This window comes from Gossypium hirsutum, chromosome D06, assembly GCF_007990345.1.
Source record: "Gossypium hirsutum isolate 1008001.06 chromosome D06, Gossypium_hirsutum_v2.1, whole genome shotgun sequence".
NCBI classification, from domain to species: Eukaryota; Viridiplantae; Streptophyta; class Magnoliopsida; order Malvales; family Malvaceae; genus Gossypium; species Gossypium hirsutum.
The window spans coordinates 31,776,484-31,799,165 of NC_053442.1; the positions used below are offsets into that span (position 1 = coordinate 31,776,484).

At 32.1% G+C, this 22,682-nt stretch overlaps 1 protein-coding gene across 35 annotated transcripts; it reads right to left on the reverse strand.

The window, feature by feature from the left end:
• Positions 1-366: 366 nt before the first annotated feature.
• On the reverse strand, positions 367-17,458 carry LOC107901752 (type IV inositol polyphosphate 5-phosphatase 3). Of its 35 annotated transcripts, none has more exons than XR_005914489.1 (13): positions 17,343-17,361; positions 17,155-17,186; positions 16,864-17,023; positions 16,616-16,693; positions 15,596-15,668; positions 15,361-15,507; positions 14,216-15,116; positions 11,833-12,017; positions 10,643-10,751; positions 10,383-10,525; positions 10,064-10,301; positions 1,881-2,089; positions 367-696 (listed from the first exon to the last, which is right to left on the reverse strand). XR_005914489.1 is itself a non-coding variant. In XM_016827883.2 (13 exons), the coding sequence occupies exons 1-12, from the start codon at positions 17,344-17,346 to the stop codon at positions 10,094-10,096; spliced, it is 1,938 nt and encodes a 645-aa protein (XP_016683372.2). In that variant the 5' UTR covers positions 17,347-17,361; the 3' UTR covers positions 1,572-1,941; positions 10,064-10,093. The 35 variants fall into 35 exon arrangements, 29 of the variants coding, with proteins under 29 accessions (XP_016683372.2, XP_016683368.1, XP_016683370.1 ...); XR_005914490.1 differs by having other exon boundaries at positions 379-696; positions 1,881-1,936; XR_005914487.1 differs by having other exon boundaries at positions 379-696; positions 1,881-1,941.
• Between the last annotated feature and the right edge of the window lie 5,224 nt (positions 17,459-22,682).

Consider the following 22,682-nt stretch of genomic DNA (forward strand, 5'->3'; position numbering starts at 1 on the left):
GACAAAAATATTAGCCCATTTTTCAGGCCGGGCCAAGCCCGGACCTACCAAATGAGCATAAAATTTCGATTGGGCCTGGCCCATGGACACCTCTACCCACATCCAAGGATATATTTTTCTCTTCCCACAATATTGGAACCTTATTTTCATTTGGAAAACTATTCAACTTGCCTTGGTGCACCTGCTCCTCGAGAGAGCTCAATTTTGCCCCGTTTATCCTGGATAGTTATTTCTTAGGCTACCCAACTTTGAAGAATGGATCTTTAGTGACTTAATACCAATCTATCACAACCTCGGAGTGACCCAAGATATCAAGCAACTCATTAAAGAAGAAGACTAGATTAAGAGAGGAAAATTTGAGAATTAGGTTGAAGAAGGAGAAAATTGATATTCATTTCAGATAAACTTGTGAAGTTGTTACAATGACAAATATATAATACATAATTGCCAGTAACAAACTTGTACTACATAGTATTATTTATCAACAATTTCCTACCTTAGATTCCTTAACCGTTCCTCCTCACAAGACCATTTCATCTTGATGTCTCAGTCTTGGTCCCTTGTTTCTGTCTCTAGCCCAACGACTCTATTTGTCTTAGATCGGCCCACTTTCTCCCTCTCTTCATTCGGCCCTCCTCCATAGCCTTTGTCATCTCTTCTGACCCTCTTCTAGTCCGTCATTTTCCTCAATTTCCTCTAAAGCATATGTAAATTATGTAATAATACCATTAGTATTAGGTTCTTTTCGCTGTTTATCTTTTTTTATTATTTAATTTAGTTTTAAAATCTAGCCTGAGTACGGACTTAAATTATGCATCTTAGAGGAAAGATACAAGAGTCTAGGTTGTGAGCTTTGCTCATGTTATAGTGATGTGGCTGCCACTTCAAGCTTTATCTAGGCAAATAATGAATCATCTTTAAGCTTTGTTAAGTGATAAAAGTCAAATGCAAGGTTCAAAGCAAATTTGCTATAATTCTAAACATTTTCTTATTACACATTACTGTGATCCTTGTTTGTGTTTCTTTTCTTTTTTCAAGCATAAGCATGAAACTTAAATTCCCTAATTAAGCAAACACCAGTTTTAATAATATCAAATGAACAAAACCAAGACAATAAAATTGTGCTGAGAATGAACAAATTCATATGCTTAAATTTATTGAGACTTTTCAACAAACATTACATATGCAAGGTATTCTGTACAATATAACTCTATCACTGGTTCTAGCCTCCTGCAATACTCGCACGCGAGCTTAATAGATAATAGAAGCAAAAGATATTAAACAATTAAATCAGTTGAAGTCAAAAGCTTAAGCCATGCTCCTTGGTGGCTGAAGAATTGTCAGTCAAAAGCTTAAGCACTGGTTACTCTTGTCATTAATAAATTCGTACCTTTCAAAAGAAAATAAAAATTGGATTCGATGGTTAAGGATTAGATTGAATGGTGTTTTTTCTGGGATGACTGCCAAAACCTATTCTTTCATCTCAATTATGTAATTGGTGAAAGAAATCAGGATTGATGAGATTACAGAAGAATGTAATTTGAGAAAGTCAAAAGGCGTACACCAAAAAGTAGCAACTTCAAAAAAGCGTGCATTGATTAAATATCTTTACATCGTCAGCTTTCTCTGAGATAGAAAAAGCTGCTAGCAGAAGAGCATATCTAAATAAAATTTATGCAAATACTTATACAATGATACAACGACTATGTAAAGATATGCTCAACCATATCTAGATATGCTCTTGTTTAAGAGCCTATTTGTGAAATTCCTAGTGCTGATGCATTTATACAATGATTGAAATATACAATACAGTAACAAAAGCAAAGAATGAAATGAAAGAATCTAAGGTGTAGGTAATATAAAGAGTTGTAGACTCTCACCCTAACCTTCAAAGTCTCAAGCATAGATTAAAATCCCTTGATGCTCTGCCAGCAAACTATCCTGCATCAAAAAGCAAACCATTTTATTTAAAGAAATATAAGCATATATTTAAGTTCAAGTTTAACCAATATATATCTTCCAAGTATTGGACTCCATGTAGACAAGTAAATTGCCAATGCTAACTGCTGAAGTTGCCACATCGACAGACCTGTTTCAAATATTGGGTTTTCATTTCCCGGTTTGTAGTATGAGGATTATGGTATAGATTATTGAAGTAATGGGAGGGAATGTCTATAAATTACTAATTCAAAAATAAAGACAGCGACATAGGTATTCAAACAACTAATTCAAAAATAAGATATTATAATAATTCAAAAACAATTAAAACTAGAATAATGATAATAAAAATTTTATTTTAATGTTCAATCCTAATCCTAGTTTTAAATTGCTATTTTATTTTTAAATTAATTGTTTGAATTTCTATTTTAAATTTAATCATCTACCTTTACATCCATAAATAAAGGTTTTATTAATAAATCAAGGGAGCTATTTCAAAAGCCTCCCGTTACTCTAATATGGTATTAGAGCTTACGTCTAATGACATAGTTCTTGATCTTGGCCTATACACGTTTCTTATCTCTTTTCTCAAACGAGCATATCCTTGTCACAAGCTACAATTCAAAGCCCGTACCATCACACACAATGCATACCATGGAGGTCTATCATTGACATGGAGATAATTTGACCCAAGAGAACTAACCCGATTCTAAGAACTGTTGGAGAAGCTTGTCCATTTGAAAATTGGGTATCCCAATGATGTAGATATGGAAACATAAATTATCTTGGTAAATAAGGAAACTAATCTTAAAATATTGAAGGGAATAATATATGATAATATTAGATTTAATTTGATTACGTAATCTTGTAAATCCCTTAATTGTAGGGATAGGCTTAATCTCGTCCATCGATATAACTTAATCTAAACCGTTGATTTTGGGGGAGCTAAACTATACATAGAGAGTTTCCCCCTTTGTAAATCATCCATTTAGATCCATTCATCCATTGTATTATTGTATTCTTTGAAAAAGTAATACAATTGAAAACCTTTACTTAAACACCTCTCGTGCATAAGTTTTTTGTGGATATTGTATTTTTTTAAAGTCTTCTTTTGATTGTATTGTTTCCACAATATAAATTGATACATTGGAAGAATTCTTTGTGAATCCTCAATTGTTTGGTCGTTAGGCTGACTTGGTGTTTTTGCAACGAAAGAATCGCCTAAGGTCGCACGGATTGCAAAACTAAAGTTTTAGCCCCGTGAAAAATGGTATCCGAGCTTGGGTTGCAAAGTTACCAATCAAAATAAGTTAAAGGAGACCCATTGGTGGGCCAGGAAACCAATCCTTATGAAGGAAAAGTTGTCGACTATAGAGGAATGAGTGGCCAATCTTAAGGAGTCAATGGGGGATGTGAAGAAATCACCCGAGGACTGGTGAGAAAAATCCAGGAACTATGTGATGTCTCTCAATTCCATTGTGGAATAAGTACAGGAGTTGTTAAATTCTCAAAAGAATAAGCTGACAGAGAAGAATGATGCTCTCGAGGTCATGGTGATGGCTTTGAAAGAGGAAACAGTGGTCATGACGAAGGCTTTTAGCACAAGAATAAAGGAGTTCGAGAGAGTGTTTGCCTTGTGTCAAGCAACCGTGGGGAATAGAGTGTTGAGTGCAGCACTCAATTGCAAGGTAGATGTCCTGAAACCGAAAGAGTTTGCAGAGATAAGGTCTGCATACGATAGGGACAATTTCTTGTAAAGGATGGAGTACTACTTCCATGCCAAAGGCATTATGGAGAATGCGAGTAAGGTAAATAATGTTTCCATATTTCTTATTGATTTTGCACGTTTTCTATAAGTACTACGGCGTAATATGCTACTGAATATACAAACAAACAAAAAAAATTTCTTCCACTCAATTCTTCAGAATCCAACAATCTACCTTTTTTGGATTGAACAATGCCAATTCTTGTTCACCAAAGCCAATCAAACTTTTTTTATCACCATCCAATCATCGATTGCTATCTTCCAACAGGCATGCATTGAGGGGCCTTACCTAATGTATACCAAACCATATTTTAAATATACCAATCACAACGTCATAACCAACAAAAATACATCAGAAGTCGAGCAATCTCCAAAAATATCAATATTCCTAATTTAGTTATTCACTGTTGTAACTCATAATAAAAGCTCACCATTACAACACTCTCAATTGCAAAATGTACCTTTTTTACCATCAACTGTCCACAATTTTGTCTTCATCAGTTCAATATGGCTGCTATATCGACCATCAATTTTGTCATCAATCCAAGATTGTTGCTATACCGACCATCAATATTCATCAGTCCAATATGGCTGCATTTAAAAGATTTAAATAGATTTTTTATTATCGTTGTCTTTGTTTTGATTTATTATTTTATCTTATTTTTAAATTAATGGTTTGAATTTTTAGTTTAAACAAATCATCTATTTTTATTTTAACTACATTTGTAGAAATCACCTAAAATCAATGTTACTCGAAATTTCATTCACAATATGTAACAAAGAAACAAGTTTTCCAACAATGAAACACATTGGATGAAATAAATATTTGGCACTAGGGTTCTTGAATTAGCAAAAATTTCATCTACTTCAAAAAATTTCCAATTACTTTTTCATGTATCATCCATGATGGATGTGATACATGGCATAGACCAAGCTGTTTTGCAACTACTAAGTGTACCATACGGCATCAACAAAATATATCCTTACAAGTTGATGAGGTCGAAATTCTCAATGAAAAAACACCATGCAACCTACGCATATATACCAATCAATTACTTTCAAAAAATGATTCTCTTGACAAACTACTTTCTAATGATGTGCAGTCGAATTTACTTGCCCTTTCCCATGATCCTCAACTATTCCCCCTCTTATCCTACATCATCATTAAACTACTGACTACGGATCTAGGACAAAAGTCAAGGATAAAATTAAAATTTTAAAATAGAAAATTTAGGACAAAAAATAAAAGAAAGCTTAGAACAAAAGGCTGTAATTTCTAGATACTTCATTCTGAAAAGATTCAAAATAATTTATAAAGAAAGCCTACCGCTGAATATTGTATGAAATTCTCTTGATTGATAGAGACCCATGGTTCTAGGTATTTCTTTATTAAAACTTCAAGAAAAAAAATCTAATCTCCTATAATATCTCCAAACCCCTAATTGAAAGCACCATATACCTTATTGATAGATTATGTAAAATTATCCAAGACGATCTTATTTTACTCCATAATTCTACACTCCTCAAGTTGGTGCATAGATATCCATTATGCCCAACTTGCTAGTTAGAAACTCATAGTTTGATTTGAACGATCTCTTTCTAAGAATATTTGCCACTTGTTGTGATGTAGGGACAAACAACATACAAATCATACCAGTCCCAATCTTTTCCTTTATGAAATACCTATCAATATCAACCTTATTTGCTCTATCATGTTGGACTGGAATGTGGGCGGTATTGATGGTTGTTTTGTTGTCGCAGTACAACTTCATAGTATAGTGACAGGTCTTCTTAATTCTTCCAAAATACGTTTAAGCCACATGATCTTGCATATCCCATGCGCCATAGATCTATATTCTACTTCAGCACTATTACATCAGCACTATTATAGGCCAATAAATTTTGTTTGACTTTAAGAAATTATTAGGTTCCCTCATACCAATGTACAATAACTTGATGTTGATTTCTAATTCTATCCATAATGAATCCTGTGCCAAATCTAGCTTGTAATCTCATATCGGTTAGATATTTTGGGAAAATATTTTAAAGTTATTTAGGTAGATAAATTTTATTTAGATAATCTTAGAATAAATCATTTGAGATATTCTAGGAATATTTTATTTTATTTTTAGTAGTTTATTAGAATAAAGGAATTATTTTCTCAATTAAGTTATGACTCTTTTCTCTATTTAAGTTCAGTTCTTTAGTTAATAAAAGACAAAACAGTTTTATTAATGCTCTCTTGAAAACTTTCATGGCATCTGAATTAGGTTAAATCCTAATAGCATCATGGTTAAAACAACTTTCATTGGAGATAAGAGATCCAGCAATCAAAACAGAGGAAGAAAGTTCTATCGTTGAAACAACTAATGAAAATTATGAGGGCCAAAGTTTTCTGAAAGGGTCTCCATTCACTAAGAAACAATTAAAGCATCTACACAATCTTTTTCAATCACCACAGTTTCGGATGAATTCTTCTGTTCCTAACTCATCCAATAATCTTTCTTCCTCCTCTACCCAATCAGGTACTGATTTTTCTGTTTTTTTAAGTGTTAAGCCTTGTAAAAAAAACATGTCGATCATTGATTCTGGAGCTAGTGATCACATGACTAGTAGTCATTTTCTTTTTTCAACTTACACCTTGTGCAAGAAACAAAAAAATTAAAGTAACAAATGGATCGTTCTCGACAATAGTCGGGAAAGGCATTGTTAAAATTTCGCCTTTGTTTTACATAATGTTTTACATGTGCCAAATCTAGCTTGTAATCTCATATCGGTTAGAAAATTATCCCAGTCCTCGAATTGTCATGTTATATATTTGACTTCTCTATGTGTAAATTTCAAGATATAGTCTCGTGGAAGATTATTAGCAATGCTAAAGAATCTGGTGAAATTTACTTTCTTGACAACGACCATCTAAGTCAACCAACAACTACTTTATGTTTAAATTCTGCTTCTAGTTTTGATAAGGTTATGATTTGACATTATAGACTTGGACATCCTAATTTTTACTATTTAAGATATTTATTACATGATCTATTTAAAAATAAGTCTTTCATATCACTGTGAATTTTGTGAATTAGCTAAACATCATCGATCATTCTTTCTACCTCAAAAATATAAAGCTTCCAAACCTTTTTCGTTAATTCATAGTAATGTTTGGGGACCTTCAAGAGTCTCAACCTTTTCAGGAAAACGTTGTTTTGTCACATTTATTGATGATCATACTCGCATTTGTTGAGTGTTTTTATTAAAAGATAAGTCTAAAGTTAAAAATGTGTTTCAGTCTTTTTATGCTATGGTGAAAACACATTGGTGTGAGAATAAAAATACTTCGGAGTGACAATGGTGAAAAAATTTTTAGTGACCAATAAGGTGTTTTCTTAACCAAACATGGAATAGTCCACAAAAGCTCTTGTACAAATACACCACAACAAAATGAAATTGCAAAAAGAAAAAACCAACATCTTTTGAAAGTAACTAGAGCCTTGATGTTCACTAGTCAGGTACCACATAATCTTTGGGGTGAACCCTTGTTAACAACATATCTTATTAATAAAATGCCAAGTAAAACTCTAAACAATAGAACTCATTTTCGTCTCGTTAAAGATAACTTTCCTAACTCTAAATTGATCACAGATTTATCTCTCCAAGTTTTTGAGTGTACTGTTTTTGTTCATCTTCACAACCAAGGTAAACTAGATCTTAGAGCAAAAAACTGTGTCTTTGTTGGCTATGCTTCTAATAAAAAATGTTACAAATATTATGATTCAATCGATAGGAAGATTATTGTTACCATGGATATCACATTTGTTGAAACGTAATCTTACTTTGATTCTAATCTTCAAGGAAGGAATTATAGTAAGGAAGATTATATAATTGATCAAGAAAACACTAGGAATATACAACATAGGGATTCTAATAATGGGGAAGGTGAATTTATGATTAATACAAAAATTAATGATGTTAATGTTGTTAATGAAAAGATGTATGAAGGTGTAAAGCCTGATCATGAGAATAAAGAACAAACAAAGGAGTTAATTGTTTATTCAAGAAGAAATCAAAATAAAAAAGTGAAATCCACTAGATTCATCACCAAGACTCCGACCCGCAAGATCTTGTCAAAAGTCCAAGTAAAGCTCATAATCCAACCAATGAATTTTCTTATTTAGATATTCCAATTGCTAAAAGAATATCCCATATCTAACTTTATGTCCTATAAAGTCTTGTCTTCAACATTCTCAGCCTTTGTTTCGTGTCTCGATGCTGTGAAAATACCCAAAAATGTTGAAGATGCTTTATAGGTTCCTGAGTGGAAAGAGGCTATTTTAAAAGAGATGCGCGCTCTTGAAAAAACAGGTACATGAGAAACAGTGGAATTACCTGTAGGAAAAAAAATTGTAGGTTGTAAATGGGTGTTCAAAACTAAATTCAAACAGGATGAATCTTTAGATAGATACAAAGCCCAGCCGGTGGCTAAAGGGTACACTCAAACATACGGGATAGATTATCTTGAAACGTTTGCTCCAGTAGCCAAATTAAATTCTATTAGAGTTCTTTCATCAATTGTTGTTAATCTTGATTGGTCCTTACAGCAACTAGTGTGAAGAATGTTTTCTTAAATGGGAAACTTGAATAAGAAGTTTACATGGATTCTCCTCTAGGTTTTGAAGAAAAATTTAGAACTCGAGTATGTAAGCTCAGGAAATCTTTGTGTGGTCTAAAACAATCTCCTCAAGCTTGGTTTGAACGATTCACTCAAATTGTTAAAAAACAAGGTTACTCACAAGGGCAAGTTGATCACACAATGTTCTATCGACACTCACAAAGAGGAAGAATAGCAGTTATTATAGTTTATGTCGATGATATCATTCTTAAAAGAGATGATGTGGATGAAATAAGACGTCTCAAGGAGCATCTAGCATTACAGTTTGAGATCAAAGACTTGGGTCTTTTGAAATACTTTCTTGGAATGGAAATTGCTCGATCAAAAAAGGGTATTGTGATCTCTCAGAAAAAATATGTGATTGATTTTTTAAAAGAGACTGAGATGAGTGGTTGCCACCCAGCTGACCCATCAATTGGTCCAAATGTAAAATTCATAAATAAAGAAGGTCAATTAGTTGATAAAGGGCAGTACCAAAAATTAGTTGGTAAATTAATTTACTTATCACATACAAGGCCAGACATAACTTTTGCAATGAGCTTAGTAAGTCAATTTATGCACTCTCTAATGGAGGAACATGAAGAAGCAGTGTTTCAGATTCTAAGATACATGAAGAGTTCACCTAGAAAGGGCTTATTCTTCAAGAAATCCGAACAAAGAGGAATTGAAGCTTATACAGATGCAGACTGGATAAGCTCAATAATAGATAAAAGATCTACATCAGGATACTATACATTTGTTTAGAAAAACCTTATAACTTGGCGAAGCAAAAAAAACAAAGTGTTGTAGCAAGTAGTGCAGAGGCTGAGTTTAGATCAATGGCTCAAGGAATTTATGAAATGATGTGTTAAAAAGAATTATGGAAGAGCTGAGGAAACCAATAGCTTCACCAATGAAGTTGTATTGTGATAGCAAAGCTGCCATTAGTATTGCTCACAACCCAGGCCAACATGATAGAACTAAACATGTTGAGATTGATAGACACTTTATCAATGAGAAGATTGAAGAAGACCAACTGTGCATGCTGTTTGTTCCTTCAAAACAATAGATTGCTAACATACTCACCAAAAAGCTCTCTAAGACAAGCTTTGATTTTCTTGTAAGCAAGTTGGGCATGATTGATATATATGCACCAACTTGAGGGAGGGTGTTGAAATATGTGAAACCTATATATTTTGGGGATATATTTTAAAGATATTTAGGTAGATAAATCTTATTTAGATAAATCTTAGAATAAATCATTTTATCTTTTAGTAGTTTATTAGATATTCTAGGAATATTTTATTTTATCTTTTAGTAGTTTATTAGAATAAGGGAATTATTTTCCCAATTACGTTATGACTATTTTCTCTATTTAAATTCAGTTCTATTTAAATTCAGTTCTTTAATTAATAAAAAACAAAACAGTTTTATTAAATACTCTCTTGAAAACTTTCAAAAGATCCTTCTCAGTGAGCTCTTAATTAAAACTTTACGTAACAAAAACATCTAATCTCTTAAACTATCTCCAAATCCCTTATTGACAGGTTATGTTTAATTATCCAAGTCTATCATATTTTATTCCATAATTCTACACTCTTAGCCAGCATTACTTCATTTTCCTAGTATGAGTCATGAGACTCATAAAAATTAGTACCTAGTGATAAAAAGAAGCTACCTATATTCTTGGATGAGAAACATTATGTACCACTCACCTGGTACAACTCAAGGGAGTCATTCCAAAATCAATATGCAATAACCTCTGCCACAACTTCTTCATTTTCAATTTCAGCATCAGTATAGTTGAGAGCACGTTGCAGTTTCTTTGGACAAAACACCTCAACCTCAGCCATATATATGGCTGTAACAGGGCGATGATCAGAAAGTTTAAGCTCAGTTCTCCTATACGTTAGTTGCCTCAGTCCCTTCCCATAAGAAAGGATGCGGTCACACCTAAGAAATGATGTATACTGGAAAATTTCAGAAGACAAACACACAGTAAAGGACGAATCTTATAATCTAGTTTAAGCATACCATGCAGGAGTTCGCCTTCCAGCCTTGGGATCCTCTCCATAGTATTTCTCTGAATTTAGCTCATATTTGTATGTTGGCGCAAAATTTAAAGCTCCCTCAGACCATCCATCAAATGAACGACCTTTCTGCAGCTCTCCTACAAGCTATCATGATTAGATAATATATTTAATCAGTACACTAGCATCCTATCAACAGCCTCAAAGTTCATATGTGATAAAAAAATTAAAATGAAGTAAGACTATGTAGGACTAATAAGCTACCTGGTCTCTCTCAATCAACTTGGACCACTCCTCCTTGGACATGAGATCACGTACTTTGTCATATGGCAAGTTGATACGGTAATTTAGATCACCCATCCAAATTATTCTTCTGAAGGAAAAAAAGAAATAAGCAGCTCTGCTAAGCATAAATAATCTGGTCGATGATAGATGAGTAGGATAAGTGTACAGTCCAAAGAATGCATTTTCTAATTTACTGAACAAGCATTTATCTCATTGAATAAAGAAATAGAAGCACAAAGTATAACTTTCACAGATACACTTAAATTATGAATGTCTCCTACGAGAACCAATTATTAGGCACTAATATCCAAATCATTCCTTGTATAAGGAGGCCCAGTTCTACCTTCTTACATTTAAATTTATCAAACATGTATATGGAAAAATAGTACTCCAACTCTTAACATGCCATAAAGACTACTGTTTCTAAATACATTTTATTCAACAACAAAAGTATCTCCTTCACTTTCAAAAAGGATCAATTGATTTTGGATGATTTAGTGTCAACTTATTTATTTTAATAAACTAGTCCCTGTAATGAATGAGAGTTACAGGTATCAATGGTCTAAAATTTTGAGACAAGCTTAATTTACAACTATTTAATAATCTCTCTTAAATGCGCTTCTAGAATAAAATCTAATGCACATGCACGCTTTTAGGTTCCGTTTGGTTGTTAATTTATTACTTCTTTTTTTATTTGCTTCTTCAAAAGTTACTATAAAGCAAAGTAAAATGGTAAAAAGAAAGATCACAATTGACTGAAATGGCTGAATTACATCAATTCTTAATGGTTGTTTAACGTATAAAAGGTAAAATCAGGCATTTTTTTAAATCCAAAAATATACATTTTAAATTTTTGGGAAAAAAATGTTTGCTTTTGGATCCAAATGTACATTATGAATTTTGGCTCCAAAAGTAAGAACCAAATACTAAACATCACAACCAAATTGGACTTATTTTAATTAGATGGCCACTTGATTGGGCAGAAAGCAAGTAATGAGAAAATAGTGTGTATATATTCTTTTGCTTTATAGGTTCTTACAATCCTTGAAACTTAGGGGAACTAATGATATATTATGAATAATCAGAATGTAACAATCTCAAGAACTAGAATGATAGATGAGTAAGTAACCAATAACTCACACCAGTAGTTATTAAGTTATTATACTCACTCGTGATCATGGATGCGTTTGGGAAGTCCAATTGCTGAAAGAGAATGAAAACGAGTTCTTCGAAGTATTTCATGCACATCAGCATTTCTTTTTAGTTCATCCCCATCTTTTTCACCTGATGTCAGGTGAGTGCATATAAAACAAAAAAGTGTTTGATATATGGACATGCTGACCGATATAGATCCCTGGAAAAAAAAGTGAATGACCATAACATTAGCTAAATATAGCAGAATTGAATAACTATGACCAACAACTGAAAATTTAATAAAAGAAGATGACAGCACTGAATCTAATAAATTGCTTCAGAAATTACCAGCCATAAGCAGAATTCATTGTTACAAGACATGGGGTAGCAAAATGTCAGCATCATTATTGTAGATGCACTGTACAGGCTTATTTTAATCATACTATCGCACTCTTGAACCCATCTTTCAGCTACTTCTTGCAGATATTACAAAACATATCAATAGGTCCGGTAGAGACTAGCTTATTTGTTTGGAGAAACCACGGTAAGTGGCAGGACTCTTGCATTGCTCATATAACAAAGTAAAAAATGGCTTTTTTTCAAGCCTTTCTTTTTGCATGCTATAACATAGTAATTATCTTATCTCAATTAGCAGAGACGGTTGAGTGGACTAAAGTGTCGGATTGCTAATCCGTTGTGTGAGTTATTCATACTGAGGGTTTGAATCCCTCTCTTTCCATTTCAGTTTTTGGTAGTGGAATAGATCAAATCCTAATACCATTTCTGAAAATGAAGCAAGGAACTCTCCTTTTTTTATTCTTTGCGTCCAGGATTACGTCCTGGATTATTAGATAGGAATCTGAAGATGAAGAGAGAAACAAAAAATATTACTACAGTGTAAACAAAGTGTTTAAGAGTAAGCATTACACAGTCTCCAAGAGCATTTTTTTGGAAAAAGAAGAGAATAGATTCCCCGTTTTTATACTACTTATCCTGTTTTGATTTTGACACCAAGAAATAAAGTGATTTCTAGAATTTCTAGAAATGAAAAGAATTTTCAGAAATTCACCTGTAATAAGAGTCGAGTTTTTCACTACAAAAAAATTTCTTTCATAATCTTTGAGATGTCACAGCATTTTGGTTCAGCGGGATACAATATGAGAACTTAATGGGTTCTTCCGTTCACCCCTTTGGAGTATCTGAGTGCCTACAATAAGTCATTAGTTGACACATGGTTTCATCTGCATGACCTGTGAAAAGGCTAGAGAAACAAACCACTCATGCATCCTATCTTATAACTTATTCCCTTCAACACTAAGAAATGATTCATCAGCCTGATTGATTTCATCAACTGCACCCACTTAATCCTGTATTATATGTCCTAACATCATTTTGGAGGAGAATCTCATCTTTACTCAATCACAATCAGCTTTCATGTTACTACCTTTATGCAATCCCTTATTGTCCACATCTCAATCACCTCCTTTCATGTGTGCATAGTTCCAATGTGACTTACCTTCAGCTATGCTTCTTTGCACACTCCCACTCATACTTCTGCCACTGTTTCACTTCCATCAACTACCAAAAACACTCTAAGTGCCCAAGGGCTGTCCAGTCCTCTCTGCCTCTAATTCGTTCTTGTGTACTTAGTTAAAGCATCACCTCATCCCTCGCTAAAAAAACTCTCTGATGTTAGCTATAAATGGGATCTGATCTTTCTTAAAAAATTATGTAAATTAAAATTATTAAGTCCCTCCCATTTATCAGTGCAGTTATACAATTTAAGAACTTCTGAAAGGAATGCACAGCATTCTTGTTGAAGCTAAAATTGGCAGTCATAAATCCTATATTAGATGGAAAGACAAAATCATACAATTAAACACTACAGAAAAACACATTTTCTAGATACTATCTACTGAAAAGCACCTACACCAATTATTGACAACAAGAAATGACACAAGGTGAGGCTCAAAATTGAAGCTCACTTTAATGGCCTCTAACTTGATGTCAGGGCGACCAATATTTGAGGCAAAAATGTAGCCAATTTGTTATAACATAAGTGCGCATCTGCTCAAATGATAATGCTTGGATTCTGAAGCTTGAGCTTCAACCGTAAGGCAGACCGAACTTAGCTACAAAAAGCACTAAACATAAAGAGTCCAACCTAAAATGTAAATCAATAGGAACTAGAATACAACAATATATATAAACTATATCTTTCAAGCAGGGGCGAAGCCAAAAAAATTATTTGGGGGGGGGCGGGGGGGACTGCAATTGCGCCATGTATGTTATATACTTTTTTAGATTTTAGAGGGGGGTTTAAGGTAGTGCTAATTGCTAGCATGACAAACAAACAAAAATCAAACATTCAATTCAAGGAAAAAAATTCAAGAAAATAACATTATAGGAGGAACAAACCTTGTTACCAATGTAACCCATTACACCAACACCAACAGTAGACACCTTCAGATTCTGAATATGCCTGCGCAAACTCCTACGAACCCATATAGTGAGGAAAATTCCTACCATCTGCTTGCTTACTATTCTTACATATGATGATCTTCTTTTCCTCTTCATGAGGGATTCAAGGTCAAGTTCAGCAAGCAAAGCTATCACAGATACCATATGGCCCATATCATTTATGGACTTGAAGGAATTATATGTTTTAAAAGACTTTATTGCTCTAAAAGATTTTCTTGGTTTGAAAGAACCTGGTCTCTCCAAAACATTCTGAGGAAGAAAGTTTAGTGGAGGCTCTGGCCAGCTCAAACCAATCCTTTCAGTTCCACTAAGTATTCTGGTTAATTTTCTGTTTTCTGCAATTCCACTAAGCGTTCTGGTAAATTTTCTATTTTGTAGCCTGATTGAATCTCCTACATCTTCAGAAAAGTCCTCCATCTGCAAGCAATTCAATCCATCTAAACTCTTAGGTGAAGAAAATTGCCTCTGTAAACCCTGTTCTAGAGGTGCATCAAGTTCAACAACATCATTACAGTATGAAACTCCATAACTTCTGAGCACACTGTTTTTTCCGGCTGAATTATCAACTTCATCAAAACCATTTGCGTCTTCATCCAATGGATAAATTTCTTCACCAATATCACTTTCACTTTCAAGAATTATCTCCTCTAAATTAGGAACATCATCAAATGGCTTAAATTTTGTTGGAGATGAGGGATCACTATAGCATTTTACTTTAGTAGTTGCAGGCTGAATTCTATCAAGGGTTTCACGAATGATGTTTTCCCACTTTGGAACAGGACGATTATCTTCAGCACCAAAAATATTCCCAGCATTTAAGGGTACTATCTCCTGAAAACTGAGCATAAAGAAATTATCATTAAGATAAACAAGTTCAGGGGTAACTGCTAAACAAAGAAAGCACCAAATTCTGAATCGACGTGTATAAATAGAATTGTTTTAAGGTCAAGTGAAAAATACAACATGAAAGTTATCTCAAACAGTTTTCCTGTAAAAACATTGATTGTGATTAGAGTCTGGCAAGGATAGAAAATCAACTTCAATTGAAGAAAGTTCAAAATGCATATAGGGAAAATACTTACCCAAACACATAGATGTCAGCAGGTTCATTGATATCTATCCAATCATCAATATCTAGGTCATCAGGTGGAACCGTTCCACCAACATTCCAGGTACAGACGCATATTCTATTAATTAAAAAGGGGAAAAAAATTGTTTCAGCAACAAACCTATAACAAGCAAACTCCTTTGAGTCACCAAAATTGTACAACTAGTTTAAGATTTATGTGTCAATGCCACAAGCGAGAAGCACTGCACCTTAATTCCTTTGTGCTTATGTATTGTGCCCTAAAAGTCTCTGAATTCCGTCTCCTTAATCTTGGAAGACCATCTGAGATCAAAAAGACAGGAAAAGATTGTGACTATTCAAAGAGAAAAGAAATCAAAAGAGCACTTCACCTCACTCCCTGAATTGGATATTCACACAACCCACAAAAGGTTACACTCAGAATGCCAAAGTCAAAGTGTCTGATTGCAGGAATATCTGAGGTAAACTTAGCTAGAGGTACAAAAGGTGCCCCCCTGAAAATTTCACTGGTAAGTAAAAGTAACTGATGAATTTGTTTCACCGCCTTTGAAAGGTGATTTACTTGTAAATAATAGAATTAAAAGGGGTAAAAAAAATTGAACTTCTCTAAAATTCAGTTAGTTAGATGCTACAGGATAACTCCATTTCCATGTGACCCACAGTTTCCTTTTAAGATTGCTAGAACTGTGCAATCAAAGAAAAGAAGAATAGAGCTATATCCAATCGAAGAAAACCATCAATAAACTACCTAGCCAGTCATTTGATTAATCCGTCCACTAGGCAAATAATAAATAGAAAGTCTAAAAAGTCATTTGATTAATTGAGCCAACTTTATCAACTATATTTCGTGAGATGCACAACCAGCTACCAGCTGAAGGGACTAAATATATTGATAAGCTTTCTACTAAGTCATCAACTATTTTATGTTGAAAGGAAATATCAATCCCAATATCACAACCATTCCAATTCCGTAGCTTCATGAACCACCTGATTGTACAACTTAAGTTTGACTTTCACCGAACCCCCAATGAAAGATTGACAATCCAAAATTTTAGATTGGATGCTCCTCATGTATTTAGAAGTCTTTTACAGCAACTTAAATTTCCAAACTTTCCAGCTAAAAGGGAAAATGATGCTACTCAAGTCTCAAGGTGTCAAGGAAATAGAAGATAACTAGCTTGCACACACAAATGACATAGGCATATAGCAACTTAACAACGTCTACTGTGATAAGGGATTAAAATTATTACCATTTAGATCAGGCTGAGGATCCTCCTCTCTAATCCCTCTAAACCTTGAGCCAATGCCATTGCCACAATCAAAAAATTCTGCAAAACCCCACACATTTAGACTCAAATTCCAAAAGAACCAAAAATCAGCCCGTAAAAACAACTCTAGAAGAAATAAAAACCACCAAAAAAATCTCAAAATTCCCAGAAAACTGGGAAAATAATCCAAAACATGAGAAATGGGGTCAGAAGGAAACTGGTGAGAGCACCTTCGGTTTCAGAATCCGACCCAATGTCATCTCCATCATCGGTGTCGGCACTGTAATCGGAATCTCTGGGATTGATATTGAGCAACTTACGCATGACAACTCGAGGCCAAAAGAGCTGTAGGCAGGAGCAACCAAAATAGCAGATTTCAACCCAACTTCTCTGCAAGTTCTCTCTTAGTTATACCATAATTAAAATCTCAAACGCACAAAACAAAACAAAAAAAAAACTAACGAAAAGAAAAAGGAAAGAGGGGGAAGCAAAATGCTTAGAAACACAAAAAAAAAAAGTACCTCCGGCCGGGGCTTTGAGCCTTGTCTCATAGCTGCATACACAAATTTTTTTTTAAAAAAAAAGCATAGAAATGGAGAGCAAAAAGAAGAGAGAAAAGCAATGGAAGCCAAAGTATAGTATTACTTAAATTAATTACTTAATCTTGATTTCGGGTCTTTTGACTCTCAATTAAAGACTTAGTGACTACCCATTATTCAATAGCACAATCAGATGGTGATATGATAATCCCCCATTAATTGCTCTGTTTTTATTTTTGGAACTCAGGGAGCTGTGAGCTTGAGTTGTTTCCGTGTAACAAGCTCAATTTCACACGCTCTTAAACTCTTTAAACAGCTAATTCCATTGGAAAACTTGTATTTAATTATGCTTCCACTCCTCTACTTTTAAAATTTTTGAATTTTAAGCTTTATTTATTATCGAGGTTGGAAAATATTTTTCAATTAAATCTTGATTTCAAACCAAATTTTTTTATAAAAAAGCACCTTTTCAAACTAAACTTAGGATTTTAATCCAAAGTCAAAAAGTTAATTTTTTTAACTTTTAACTTTTGAATAAGTATTTTTTAATGAATTATTTACTTTTATTCCTGATTAAACCTTCCAATTTATAATTACAAATTTAAAATTGTCATTTTATCTTTACAAAAGTATTTTTTAACCTCAATAATAAACTTGTACTTATCAAGTAAAGTTTAATTTTTAAATTACACAATTTAAAAAATTAAATTCTTAAAAATAAAAAATTTAAATTTTAAAATTTTAAAGAAAATAGAACTAGAGTTACTCTATAGTAATATGAGGAATAAATAGTCATGTTGTCTATTTAAAACATTTATTACTCTTTTAATCCTTATTTCTTATTTTACTTAATTGAATTAACTTTTAATATTATCATATTAAATTAATAATTTTAAATTACTAAGTTTAAAATATAGTTTTTAAAAATACGTGTACTAATAATATTTATCAAAGTAAAGTTGTATTTTTTAAATATAATAAAAGCTAATTACATTTATTAATTAAATTAGAGAAAATATAAATATAAATTTATAAAAAAATAGAATATTATCAATTTTAAAATTAAAACAAATTGATTTAACAATATATAAAATAAATAATCTGTAAGAAATTATTAATAATATTATTTAAACTATAATATATTAATATTGATATTCATGATTAATTTTTGTATTATTTTAATATTAAATATTTTTAAAATTAAATAATATTAATACAACTTATTCTAAATTTATTAAATATTTTTTAATTACATTAACTTTTCAATTTATTAAAAATTTTAAATAAAAACTAATTTTATTAGAAAATATTGTAAATTTATTATATATAATCGGTTAATGAATTAAATGAAAATACAAAATAGTTTGAATTAATAATTACACTAGAAAATATATTATTTTATAAACTTTTTTATAGATAAATTTTATATTAGATAAATCTTAAATGTTTTATACAACATAGTACTTTAATTTAATTTTTATCGTATAATCTTATTGCATAGGATATTATTAAGTGTGCATGGCAGTCGAAGTGATGATGGATTGGGAGGTTCATTGAATTTTGCAAAATTTAGAGGCTCAATAATTCATGGCATGGACCCAATTAGTTTTATTTTCATATTGCATATAATGTAACTTTGTGTTTTTACCTTTTACTATCTGTTTTGTAAATTCTTGTCTTGTTTGATTTGAAATGTAAAATAATCAAATGATATATATGGTTGCTTAAGCAAAAGAAATGTAAAATAATCAAATGATATATATGGTTGCTTAAGCAAAAGAAATGAAAAGGTTCCTTAAAATGGAACATTAATTTATAAGTTTGCCTTCACATCATCATCATCATCATCATCATCATCATCATCATCATATTAAATATATTAAAATAACAATGTCTTAAAAAAGTGATATCATTAGAAGATTTGTGTTATAAGTATTTTATCATTAAGTAGATGTTCATTAATATCAAAGTAAATTTGATATACATTATGTTAGGTTCGAAAATACCAAGAGGAATTGAATTGGTATTTTAAAAATTTTATAAAATTTTTTAAATGATAAGGAAAGGGAGAAAAAACTTTGACAATTCGATTTATAGTGGCTCAACCGCAATTGAATACATCCACTACCTTGGAATACCTCAACCAAAGATTTCTCAATGAACTATACTTGAATTTATATCTTTTAAGGACAAGGTGTAACCTTTACAATCTCTATTTTTTACAAGACTGAGATGGAACCTTTCCCTAGCTTTGTGGCTAAACTATAACCCTCTAGTTTTTACAAAACTCAACTAAAACCTCTAAGTGTTATGCCTCAAAAACCTCAAGTAAATATTTCAATACAAAGAAATGATATCAACAATGAAGACTTCTCAAAGGTGTGTGTTTACAAGTGTTAAGCCCTCTTAGAGAATGGAAATGGTAATGATAAAAAATCTAACAATAAGCACCTAAGAAGTATGTACAAGAGAAAATGATGAAATAAAAAATTAGAGGATTTTCTGTTGATTTCTATGCTTGGATGTTCATTTCTTGTGTCTTGATGTGTTTTTTATTTTTATTTTTATCAATGAATGCATTTGTGGACGTTTATGGTTGTTGGGGATGAATTCAAGCTGTTCGAAGCAATAATTTTGGGCTTTAAAACACTTACAGAGCTTTGGGGTGTGACACCTAGCCTTCAAGGTATGGCACTTGATCTGCCACGATTTATCATGCTTATTTGATATCTTTTTACACTTATTTTAGATGTTTTTAAGTAAAATCGAGTTGTTTTAGTAATAATTTATGTTTTTAGAGTGTAAGTAATGAAAGTATAATTTTTAGTAGTTTTTATTTACGGTCACACGGCATGAACAACACACCTTCATTTTCACTTTTTCATCAATCATCATAAGCTTATAGCATATGTCATAGCATCTCATATATGTTCATAATTTCACAATTTCACAAGCATACATATATCACATTTAGTCATAGGTGTGAAAACACTTATTCTCGAAATTTAGAGTAGGGGTTTAGGCTACCTCTAAATTCCCAATTACACAGTGAATCAGCTATAAGTAGCGATTCCAAAACACTCACCAGAAATATACTTCTGCCGAAAAGTCGAAAGCTTAGATAAGTTTTACTTTGCCTTTGTCTCTACTCGTTGAGGGCCATATTGACTCTAACACTTCAACAAGACAAACCACACAAACAAACAATCAGCAATCAATCACCGACTCACCTTAAACAATACAAAACAATAGCCTAAGCTACATTCACTATTAACCGAAACTTTCGACATGGAAAACTTTAAATTCAAATATCTCAGCCTACACTTATTCTTTTTGCACGAAATGAATTCCGTTCATCTATATATTCATCTACTGCTAATTTCCAACCTTTAAACTACACGTTTCAAGGTATCGACATTTTTTGACAAGTTTTGGTCATTATGATGAAAATTCATTAAAAATCGAGAAATTCTAACAAAACTTCATAGTGGGTTTAGAAACCTTCTAATAATGTTAAACAAGTTGAAAAATACTTTGAAACCACATTTTAATCCACAATCCCGAAATTCACCATTAACAACCAAAATTTTGGGTTTTATTTAAAACATGTGTTTTAATGGCTAATAATTCAATTTAAAGAACTAAATAACATTTAAAACTATTAGAAAGATGAATGGTTACCTTAAATGCAAGAAAGATGAGCATTGACACAAATCCGGGAAAACTCACTCTTGAATAAGATAATGAAATTAAATAGATTTTTGGGTGTTTTCTTCGTTTCAATGGAGATTTATAGTTCAAAAGATGTTGGAAATCAAGAGAAATTAGGATTTGGAAGAAAAATTGATTAGAAGAGTTGGGAGAATGGAAGGGATGGCACAAGCAATAAGAGGGGATAGCTTTCATGAAAACAAACTGGAGAATGGGGTTTTAGGTTGATTTTTAAATTCTGGGTAAATTGCTTCATAAAAGCTCTAAGTTTTAACTCTTTTACAAATCAGTCTTATTTTCAAAATTAAAGGTATTTAAAATTCATTTTAAAAAATTGACTTAATTTCCTAATAGTCATTGTCGAAAACATTATCGATTACCAATCTTACGAAATTTCGAGCACTTATAAGCTAAAATTCTTAAAATACCCTCGAAACTTCTAAGCTCAATTTTGGGGTGTTACAACCTATATAATTGCATACTTAAAATTTCATCTCAAATACCAAATACACATTTCAAACCATTTACTAATGCATATGTTTTCAACAAGCATATTCTTTGTCATAATCACACTAATAAAAGGTTTCAAGCCATACCGCTATATAAGTAAACCAAAACAACTCCTAAGTACATGCAACACATAACCAAGCCTTAATATGGTCAAAAGACTACAGAATCAATATTTAGATAGTGTGAGCTACTTGATGATCCGCCTGACACGTTCCGCAAGTTAGCAATCTAAAGGAAAAGGGAAACAACAAGGTAAGCACATGAAATGCTTAGCAAGTCCATATGAAAATAACTAAACATACCTTGTCAATTCAACTAATTAAAGTAATTTGAAACACAATTGTACAAAATATGGCACTCCTTTAGCATCCTTATGCATACATATACAACTTTACAAATTCACCACAAGGTTAGTTTATTTATGAAATAAGATCATATTGTCTAATTCATATACAAGTACAATCATGTCATTCAACTTTGCTCATTATAAACATATCAAACTCATAAGTTGATACAAGTTAGCCTGACATAGCATTTTACAAGATTAAGATGAGTTCAGCATATAATAGAGTAATATAACACTATAGCATGTAGTATATTATTCATTATTTTACCATTAGTATCATTTCTTCATCATATAACCAATTGAATGTGTGACTCGTATCATTTTATCGTCATTTCTCTTTTTCATTATTCCAGTAGCCCGATAAACTACAATAAATATATTTAGATACACGAGTAACTACACCACAGTAGAATGCTTATAAGAGTTGAAACTACAACACACCAAGGCACTAAAGTGTAAACCCCATAGGCATCATATAATCAGTATCAATACACCCCTCCACCACACCAATATAACTCTGTAATCCACAACAAATGTTGTATTTCATTATAATCAATAATATCTCCGTACCTAAACATATATCTCGTACAACGTACAAATAACCCTATTGTCATGCCAATCATATCCTATCCTATCCTTTAATATGTTCACTCCGACATTTTTACCATATACAAATCATTACGATCCCAACAACCATATACACACTTTTCACCTTTCAAATAGAAATCCATTTACAATCTTAACCTTGTAACATCATCATAAACATACTATCCAATCATATAAAAATGTCACATTCATTCAATATCATGTATTTATCCATATTTGCCATTTAATTTATATTTTATGATTCAATCCATTTGATGCCAAAATACAATAATTACATAACAATTCAAACTATAAGTAAAACAATTTAATACAAACATATTATGAATTAATAAAGTAA

What these genes read in the sequence shown, in the direction of transcription:
- LOC107901752 (XM_016827875.2), bottom strand. An exon ending in GTCGGATTCTGAAACCGAAG is followed by an intron (nt 16,694 to 16,863) that starts GTGCTCTCACCA and finishes GGGGTTTTGCAG; the next exon opens with AATTTTTTGATTGTGGCAAT. An exon ending in AAACGCATCCATGATCACGA is followed by an intron (nt 10,752 to 11,832) that starts GTGAGTATAATA and finishes TTTTTCCTTCAG; the next exon opens with AAGAATAATTTGGATGGGTG.